The 9,726-nt window shown below is 53.5% G+C and overlaps 1 protein-coding gene across 3 annotated transcripts; it reads left to right on the forward strand.

Moving 5' to 3' along the window:
- The first annotated feature begins 1,878 nt into the window (after positions 1–1,878).
- On the forward strand, positions 1,879–9,726 carry LOC143691830 (alpha-N-acetylneuraminate alpha-2,8-sialyltransferase ST8SIA3). Of its 3 annotated transcripts, none has more exons than XR_013179801.1 (5): positions 1,879–2,174; positions 2,970–3,092; positions 4,870–5,427; positions 5,622–9,473; positions 9,508–9,726. XR_013179801.1 is itself a non-coding variant. In XM_054652077.2 (4 exons), exons 1-4 carry the CDS (start codon positions 1,996–1,998, stop codon positions 5,902–5,904), a joined length of 1,143 nt encoding a protein of 380 aa, XP_054508052.1. In that variant the 5' UTR covers positions 1,879–1,995; the 3' UTR covers positions 5,905–9,726. The 3 variants fall into 3 exon arrangements, 1 of the variants encoding a protein (XP_054508052.1); XR_013179802.1 differs by having other exon boundaries at positions 5,622–9,381; positions 9,474–9,726; XM_054652077.2 differs by having other exon boundaries at positions 5,622–9,726.

A 9,726-nucleotide genomic window follows, 5' to 3' on the forward strand; every position in this document is an offset into this window, starting at 1 on the left:
TGGTCCAGTGGAAGGTGTCCATGGCAGGGGCTTGGAACTGAATGGTCTTTCCCAGTCCAGCAGCTGCAAACTCTCCTGCAAGAGAAAAGCCAGGAGAGTGAACAGGACTGTGACACTAGGGCTTCACAGTCTCAGTCTGGGGTTTATTCCCACCCCCAGGACTCAAGGTCAGAAACTACAGGAGACAATATTAAATGTTATAGAGCTGATTCCTAAAATATTTAAAGCAAAAGTCTGCAGTTGGTTTATCCTGGGAAGCCTTGGATTCCACTGGGACAACACTATCCATGTTGAAGCTGGTGACACTGTGCGCTGGGTGTACAATAAGGGACGTCAGGTGACAGCCACATAAAATGCCTATGTCCTGTCTTAAACCACTGATATCTTCTGCATTCCCAGCCTTTCCTCTCGCTCCACCAAAGCCACAGGCATCCCACAGCAGTTGGATATAGACCTCAGGCTGTACTCTGACCCAACTCCCACTGCAGGCAGAAGAACCTCACTGATGCAAACCCCAGCCCTGTGAGCTCCTCGTGTTCCTGCTCTTCAAAGAGAGCTCCGTGCATGGAGAGCAGTAGGAAATAGCCCAGAGCAAGGACCGGGCTACAAAGACAGGATCTATTATTTATGAGGCACTTCAGTGAACTCGAGGCTTGGAGGCAGAGTGGGCTGGGGGGGGAGACCTTTGTGAGGGGAAAAATGGAGTTTGAAGAAACACTGAGAGGGATGCAGCATGAAGGGGTCGTGCTCATGACAGACATCCCTGGGAGTGCAGAAGGCTCTCTTGGAGTTCACATGGGATTTGCTCTGTGGTATAGGGGGCAGTTTAATGACCCATGCTCCAAACGCCAGGCTTTTAAAAAGCAAGGGGTCTTCTGAGCCAGCTCAGAGCATGCACTGCCCAGCACAGGCTCCAACAGATCCGTATGCGCCACCCGGGATCTACGGTGTCACAGGGAAACGGGAGCTGGGCATGATGTGCACCCACCCAGACATGGGTCCCCAGGAGAGGAACAGGGTCCCCAGCAGAGGCACAGCGTCCCCAGCAGAAGCACAGGGTCCCCAGCAGAAGCACAGTGTCCCCAGCAGAAGCACAGCGTCCCCAGCAGAAGCACAGGGTCCCCAGCAGAGGAACAGGGTCCCCAGCAGAAGCACAGGGTCCCCAGCAGAGGCACAGCGTCCCCAGCAGAAGCACAGGGTCCCCAGCAGAGGAACAGGGTCCCCAGCAGAAGCACAGGGTCCCCAGCAGAGGCACAGCGTCCCCAGCAGAAGCACAGGGTCCCCAGCAGAAGCACAGGGTCCCCAGCAGAGGAACTGGGTCCCCAGCAGGGGCACAGGGTCCCCAGCAGAGGAACAGGGTCCCCAGCAGAAGCACAGCGTCCCCAGCAGCCTAGGCCCCCCATGGCTGAGCCATGCTCAGCCCTCATGCATATTTAGGGGCTCCGTGGGCTCCAGGGGTATCCCTGTGGCTGCCAGAATGGGACACACAAGGCTTTTGGGGGGTCACCTGGGCACCCCAAGGCAGTGGGAAGGGTGGTCTGGGCACCTTAGGGTTGCTGGGGGAACACTGGGTATTGTCAGGGTGGGCACACTGGGGAGGGAACTGCTGTGGAGGACACCCCGGGGCTGTTGGGGGGTGCTGTGGCTTTCCGGGTGGCCCTGGGGCTTTTGAGGGCACACTGGGGACGTTGGGGGGAAACCCGGTGCTGTCGGTGGGCCCGCTGGGGCTGGGGGTGGCACAGGGCCTTGACGGGGGCTCGCCGGGCCTGTCGGGGGTCACCGGGGCGCCGGGCTGTGCCCGAGGCCGTCCCGCCGCGGCTGCCGGCGCGGGGGGAGCGGGGGGGCCGTGCGGGCGCTCCCGGCTGCCATTTCACCGCCCCGTCCCTCCATTTTCCTGCGAGCGCGGCGGAGCCGGCCCGGCCCCGGCCCCGCCGCCGCCCCCAATGTAGCGGCGCGGCCGCCCCGCACCCGCCCAGCCGCGGGGCCGCCTCCGGCATGCGGAGCTGCAAGATGGTGCGGGTGGCCAGCGTGCTGGGGCTCGTCATGCTCAGCGTGGCGCTGCTCATCCTGTCCCTCATCAGCTACGTCTCGCTCAAGAAGGACAACATCTTCGGGGCGCCCCGCGCCGCCGGCGCCGCCGGGCCCCGCATGTACATGTTCCACGCGGGATTCCGGTGAGGCGCGGCCCGCCATGGCGGCCCCGGGCCCGGCCCGGCCGGGCAGCCAGGGGGGCGCGGGAGCGGGGCCGCAGAGCGCCGGCAGCGGCCACCGCGCGGGCCGGGCTGCGGGGCGGCGGGCGGGCGACCGGGGGACGCCGGCACGGCCACGGCACGGCGGCGGCGCCGGGCGCTCTCCGTGGTGCTGATGGCGGCGGCCGCGGGGGCGGGTCGGGCACGGCCGGTAACGGGCTGCGGGGCTGCGGGGGGTGTGTGTGGTTTGTGTGTGCACGTGTGTTGTGTGCTTGCGTGGGCGTCTCTGTGTCTGCGTGGGCGTCCTCATGGGTGCTGCATGGATGTCTCTATGTGTCTCCATGTGTGTGGGTGTGGGTGTCTCCATGTGCGTGCACGGGTGCCTCCATGTGTGTGTGTGGGTGTCCCCATGTGTGTGTGTGGGTGTCCCCATGTCTATCCGTGGGTGTCTCCATGTGTCTCCATGTGTGTACATGGCTGCTTCTGTGTCTCCATGTGTCCCCATGTGTGTGCATGGCTGTCTCTGTGTCTCCATGTGCGTACATGTGTGTGCATGGGTATCTCTGTGTCTCCATGTGTCCCCATGTGTGTACATGTGTGTCTCTGTGTCTCCACGCGTGTACATGTGTGTAAATTGCTGTCTGTGTGACTCCACGTGTCCCCTGTGTGTGCATGTGTGTCTCTGTGTCTCCATGTGTGTACAGGTGTGTAAATTGCCATCTCTGTGACTCCACGTGTCCCCATGTGTGTGCATGTTTTGGTGTCTGTGCCCACCTGCAGGTCTCAGTTTGCCCTGAAGTTCCTGGACCCCTCGTTCGTGCCCCTCACCAACTCCCTGGGCCAAGAGCTGCAGGACAAGCCCTCCAAGTGGGTGTTCAACCGCAGCGCCTTCGCCCACCAGAGGTGAGCCAGCACCTGGGCAATGGGCAGGGCCCAGTTGTGCCCTTCCCAGCAGCAGCTAAGGGAATGCAGCACCCTGCTAAGTGCTCTGAGCTCCGAGGAATTTGCCAGCGGCAAGAGACAAAGGCTGAACCAGAGCTTTCCCCCAGACACTTGCAGCTGTCCCGAAAGACTTGATTATTTCAGAGCAGGACACCAGGCTGCAACACACATTATTGTACTAGAACGTGACCCAGTTTCCTGGTGTGCAAGTGGAATTGTCATTACTCCAGGATAAATAGCTGTGGTTTAAGAGTGGAAACATTTGGCCTGTAAGAGCCACGAAAGGCTGTGTTCATGGAGGCCGAAGGCACACAGAGAAACTTCCCAGCTGCTGGCAGTTCTGAGCAAGTGCAGTGCTGCTCCTGCCTCCAGCTCCGCTCCAGCTGCGGGGGCAGGCGCAGAGCTTTGTGCTCTTTATACATACATCTATTTGCTGATTGCATATATTTAGCATTTCTATAAAAGAAAATAAAACCATGTAGCCATTTAGGACAGCTACTGCCATCTTGGACTGTAATTTTGTGCTGCCAGATGCCTGCTGTTTTAGGGGCTGCCTCATGGCTCTGCTCACATGTCCCACCTGGGGAGCAGGAATCTGGCTCTGTGGCCAGGCAGGATGGGGCTGCTGCACCTCTCAGTGCAGGGTTTGGGCTCTTCTCCTCCCTTCAGGCCACAGTCCAAGGACAGCAGGACAAGTACTTCCCTTCCAGTGCTGCCACACCTGCTCTCAGGAGCCGTGGGCTGCAGAGAGGATGGGGCACTTAGTCCCATCTTTTCCCAGGACCTGCCAGGCTGTGTGACAGTGACAGTGGCCACCCTCAGCGTTGCTCCATCCCTGGCACCAGCAGCTCCATAGGCCTGCTCCTGTGCTACCCCTCCAATGATTTTAGCTGATGCCTCAAGGAGCTGCCTTTGCACTTGTCCACCAGCCAGAACCCATAATTAGGGCACCCAGTGGGACTCCATTAATGCTCAGACATTGGAGGATGTGAGCTGGAGGAATGGTTGTTTGTTTTCCATAAACATAAGTAAATAAAGTCCTATTCAGTTTCTAATTTTATGCCCTGCAAGGGAAATTCCCAAGCAGGGTTGGTTTTGTTTGCTTTCTAAGTATCCCTAATAACCCTCCTAAAAGTGCTGCTGTGCTTGCCCAAATATGAATTAAGGAACTATATTTGCATAGATGGAGACAGTGACTGTCGCTTGGTTTTGTGATTGGAAGCTTGTTAATGAAAACATAAATATATGTATATATAAATTGTCTCCTGTTAATTCAGTTGGATATCCTGGGTTTGTTTCACGTGCCTTGCGGCTGCACCAGCAATGAGAGGCACACACAGCCCCAGCAGAAAGCTGTCCCTACGCTGTGTCACAGCCCAGACAGGGCAGTGCAGTGCTGGGTGGCTGTGGGGGTGTAATGGGGGCTGCACCCCTTGCCCTAAGCAGCCAATCCCATATTTTAATCCTGACACTATTCCAAGAGGCACAGGCACAGCCTGAGCTGGCATCAGTAGGGACCAGCCGGTAAATCCAAGCGGAGCTCTAAGTGAGGAGCCAGCTCCCTCATTCCCATCTATTTATATTGATTGAAAAGCCACTGCATCATGTTGCTCAGGAAACTACTTCAGTGCACTTTAAATTAAAAAAAGGAAAAATATAAGTCTAGGTGGAAAACAAATCCACTGCGAAAAAGGGCAATTAGAACTCCTTGTTTTCTGTTATTTTGCTCTTGTTTTAGGCAAGAAATCCTTCAGCATGTTGACGTCATCAAAAACTTTTCTCTGGTCAAGAGCAGCGTTCGGATTGGGCAGCTGATGCACTACGATTACTCCAGCCACAAGTATGTTTTCTCCATCAGCAATAACTTCAGGTCTCTGCTTCCTGACGTGTCTCCCATCATGAACAAGCACTACAACATCTGTGCTGTGGTCGGCAACAGCGGGATCCTGACCGGGAGCCAGTGCGGGCAGGAAATTGATAAATCGGATTTTGTCTTTCGCTGCAACTTTGCTCCAACCGAGGCTTTCCAGAAAGATGTTGGAAGGAAAACCAACCTTACCACCTTCAACCCCAGCATCCTGGAGAAGTATTACAACAACCTCTTGACCATTCAGGATCGCAACAACTTCTTTTTAAGTTTGAAAAAGCTCGATGGGGCCATTCTTTGGATCCCCGCTTTTTTCTTCCACACATCGGCAACAGTCACGAGAACACTGGTTGACTTCTTTGTTGAGCACAGAGGGCAGCTGAAGGTCCAGCTGGCTTGGCCAGGAAATATCATGCAGCACGTTAACAGGTGGGTGGGCTTGCCTTGCATTTAACTGGCCAAATATATCTCCTAAGTGATTTCCCCCACATGCCTGATGTGGGAGGCACATCTGGCTAGTCAGGACCACTTCTCGTCAGAGCCACTGACGTTTTGTGGTTGCTTCAGAACAGCCATCAGCTACTTGTGAGCAGATTGATTCTGACTCCCTCTTGTCTTCCCAGGTACTGGCGGAACAAGCACCTGTCCCCGAAGCGGCTGAGCACAGGTATCCTCATGTACACCCTGGCTTCAGCCATCTGTGACGAGATCCACCTGTACGGATTCTGGCCCTTCGCCTTCGACCCCAACACGCGGGAGGACCTCCCGTACCACTACTACGACAAGAAGGGAACCAAGTTCACCACCAAGTGGCAGGAGTCCCACCAGCTGCCTGCAGAGTTCCAGCTGCTCTACAGGATGCACGGTGAAGGACTGGCCAAACTCACCTTGTCGCATTGTGCCTAAGAACCTAAATCTTGAAGTGCCAAACAATTGTCTAAAAAAGTGCCCAAAACCAAATTAAACATTCTTCAGATAGAATTCTAAAAAGGAAACAAACCCACCCTAGAATCTTTTCCATAATTTAAAGATGCTTTTTAGCTACTGCTCATCCAGGGTTTCAGTGTATTTAGCGGTGCAGAAGCTTTTATCATGTTCTGTGGATGCGATTTGTGCAGCTGCAAAGTTGAAACATTTTGCATTTCTAGATAAGCCACTCAGTATGTTTTAATATCTGTTCATATTTTAGCATTCTGCTAAACACCCTAAATAATTTTATTGTTCCTTGCCATTAGAGCTAGAAATGCTACTTTTAAAAGGTTTTGCTTCTTTTGTATCTGTTGCTGTCAATAGCTCAGCGTTGCTGTGGCCGCTGGAGGAAGCCACTCGGAATTGCAGCGCGTCGTCACACGCAAGTTCCTCAGTGTGGATCCTGATTTCCACCGCTTGGGTATTTTCCTATTTACTGAATTTTACATTTTTTAAAGAATAACAAGAAGAAGGTCACAAAGTGGCTCATACCTTAGCTAGGTGTTTATATCACTCTTGGAATACTTCAGTGTTTTAATTCCTTTCGGGACAGATCCTAGTCCAGACTAGACAGATGGAGGCACGTTCATTCCCATCCAGCTGATGCTATTCTGTCATTTGATTTTAAACTTAAACCACCACAATACATGGAATTAGGCTTCTCTGGAGACATGGTGAGAAAAGCCCCAAACCTCATCCCTCTGCTTGGGCAGGGACTGGCAGGATGGGCAAAAATGGAAGCCAGGTGCTGGGATTTTTAAAACCAGTTTTTGTAGGGAAGTGAGCAGAGCTGGAGTGCAGGGAAGAGGCAATGCCATGACCAAATGTGCCCATTTATGTCTGTAACTCACCAGTCAGCCAGCTGGAGCAGTGTCCCCCTTTTCCCATCACCAGCAGCACTCCAAGGCAGACAGGGCAGCTGCTTCCTTGGCACCACAGGAAATCCAGCTGTCTGGGGACAGGACAAACAATAGGGTCGCTTACAGCTGGGAAGTGTTGGCCAGTACGTCTCAGGATAAAGGAGCCTGGGAAATAACTGGGTTTCTTATGAGTATGCTGGCAGGTATTTAACAATTTTTTACTGTTCTAAGTGAGAACTGACCCCACAATGACAGAAGATGCAAAATCCGGTGTTTAAAATGGCACAGGTTAATTTTCCTTAGCTTCTTTACCTGTGATCAGACATAGGAGATGAGGAAGGAGATGTCCAGCACAGCACCCAAGCTGAGCAGCCCAGGCATGTCCTGGTGCCCACTGTGGCACTGCAGCTCTGCTGGCCCTGCAGCCAGGATGGTTCTCTCCCCACACCCCTGGGTGGAGACGGAGCTGGTGGCCTTCTCCTTCATTGGAAGCATCCCACATTTCCCAGCCTCGCTTTTCCAAAGGCTGTTTAGGGCTGAGGTGGGGCTTGGATCACCCCCTGCTGCCCCAGCCACTGCTGCTGGGGCTCTGGCCAGTCCTGTGCTCCTCACACTTGCTCAGCAGGGTGCAGCTGGAGTGCCTGTGCTCCTGGAGTCACAGTGGGACAGTGGTGATGTCCCCTGTGCCAGCAAGGGCTGTGGGATCACTGCCTCTGCGAGCGGTGGGGCTGGCAGTGACCGGGCACCGCTGGTCCCAACAAAGCCTGCAGGGACCCTTCTCCACGTGCTGGAGCACTCAGATGGTTTAGCCCCAAACTAGGAATTGCACAGGGAAAGAAGAGCTCTGCTCTGGTCACTAATGAAGTGCAGGAATGAATAATTTCTGACATTGTTTCCTATGGAGCTGTACAGCAGCCGTGCTGGTCACTGAGGTCCATGGTAAAGCGGTGCCCAGCCACTCTAATCCTAAAGACAAAGAGCCCACGGGGGCAGAAGGCTCACCCCAAAGCCTGAGTGACCCTTCTTGGCTTCTCTGAATGCCAGATATTTTTATCAAGAGGCCTTTTACCAGTTTCCTGTGGGGACCCATCACTTCTCCTCAGCAAATTCAAGAGATGAGAATTTTATCATTATATTGGCATGAAAGCAGGGAGCAGTGTGCTCCATACAGTTTCTGGAACCTCCCATGGGTTCCAGAGGGGCAGAACCCCCTGCCAGTCCTGGTGTCACCACCAGAACTTTCCAAAAGCACAAAGAGGCACCAAATGCAGAGAAGGAAGCACAAAACTGACTGCAAATATTTGGAAATGGGAATCCAGAAAAATTATTGACAGAACGCCATATTACATCATTGATTTTTAAGCAAAACTCCCCATCGATGCTTCAGACCCACATTGAACATTTCAGAATCATTGATTTTAATGGGGAGTTCTGCCCCGTGATCGATGGCACAGCACAGCCCAAAGTAAATTGCTTCTTAGTATCAATATTCTTTTGCCCAAGCTTATTCAAGGTGGAAAACCATCTCAAAGTGTGCAGCTTTTGTTTTGCCAGGTGGGGTCTGAGGGAGAGGTGAGGATGGCAGGGCATGGACAAGACAGTGGCTGAGGAGGAGAGGCTCTTTGGGCCTGCCTCTCTCCAGCACAAATGCCTTTGCATTAACAAACAAGTATCTTTATTATTTATTTAATAGTTATTTATAAGGTACTGGGGGCTGCCCTCCTTGCTCAGGACAGCCAGTGGCCCCTGCAAGTGGCATCACCTCAGCTGGGCTCTTCCTTCCCTCTCTTTGGCCCCAAACCTTCTGCCTGAATTCCTGATGGTTCAGGGAGAACTCTCCTTCCCATGACTGAATGTCTGGACAAGCCAACAGAGCTAATGCAGCGTGGTCAATACCTGTAAGTACAAAACATTTGAGGCTCCAAAATCCAGACAAGTCCTCCTGAGCAGCTCCCTCTGTTGGGAGACCCTGCTTGGCCCTGGGCTGCCAGGACAGTATCCAGTGGCAGCCACATCCCTCTCCAGCCCCTTTGCCAAGGTGCTGGGGGTGTACATAGGACTGGGAATACGTTTCCTCTCTTCTTTTATACATCTTGGGTCTCTATTTTTGTTGCTTGCATCTCCTTGGTGAATGGTAGCAAGGCACGTGAAAACAGGCATTTGCTACCAGGTTTAATTGTAGAACTAAGCCAAAAAGCAAGAGTTTGTGAAACAGAGCTACTAACTGTGAATGGAGGCTGCAAAAACAGGGCAAACAGGAAAAAGCAGGTTTTCTGTAAATGAATGTGTCTTTATTTCAATGGCTCTACAGTTCAATGCCTGATGGAGTTGTTTTCGATAAAAAAATATAAACTTTAAAAAAAAAAGAAAAATGCCATAATTGTAATAACGGTTTCATTAGTAAGGGCCATACTAAAAGCATCGTTTATTTTTAAAAGGCTGATGTTCATAAAGGGCCAGGGCACCTCTCAGGTGAGTGGCGGGAAGGACGCTGCACGTGGAGCTGCTCCAGCCCCACGACCACGGAGAGCCTTGGGACAGGGGCTGGCACCAGGCTGTGTGTGTCCCCAGGGCTGGCATCAGGCTGTGTGTGTCCCCAGCCCGGGGCTGGCATCAGGCTCTGTGTGTCCCCAGGGCTGGCACCAGGCTGTGTGTGTCCCCAGCCCAGGGCTGGCACCAGGCTGTGTGTGTCCCTAGGGCTGGCACCAGGCTGTGTGTGTCCCAGCCCAGGCTGGAGCGTGCCTGCACAGCCCTTGGTGCCCTGGCTCCCCTCGGCACGAGCATCGGGGCTCGGGAGCTCTCAGTGTGATCCCGTGGTGTGATGTGCCTGCAGCATTGACTCATGTGCCATAACCTGATATTGAATGCATTGTTTTTAAATAAAATGGTTTCTTGTGCA

The sequence above is a fragment of the Agelaius phoeniceus genome, chromosome Z (assembly GCF_051311805.1).
Source record: "Agelaius phoeniceus isolate bAgePho1 chromosome Z, bAgePho1.hap1, whole genome shotgun sequence".
NCBI lineage: Eukaryota > Metazoa > Chordata > Aves > Passeriformes > Icteridae > Agelaius > Agelaius phoeniceus.

Excerpts from the sequence above, each read along its gene's own strand:
- LOC143691830 (XM_054652077.2), top strand. The coding sequence starts at position 1,996 with ATGCGGAGCTGCAAGATGGTGCGGGTGGCCAGCGTGCTGGGGCTCGTC. Across the intron at positions 2,175-2,969 it reads ATGTTCCACGCGGGATTCCG|GTCTCAGTTTGCCCTGAAGT; the intron begins GTGAGGCGCGGC and ends GCCCACCTGCAG. Across the intron at positions 3,093-4,869 it reads AGCGCCTTCGCCCACCAGAG|GCAAGAAATCCTTCAGCATG; the intron begins GTGAGCCAGCAC and ends CTCTTGTTTTAG.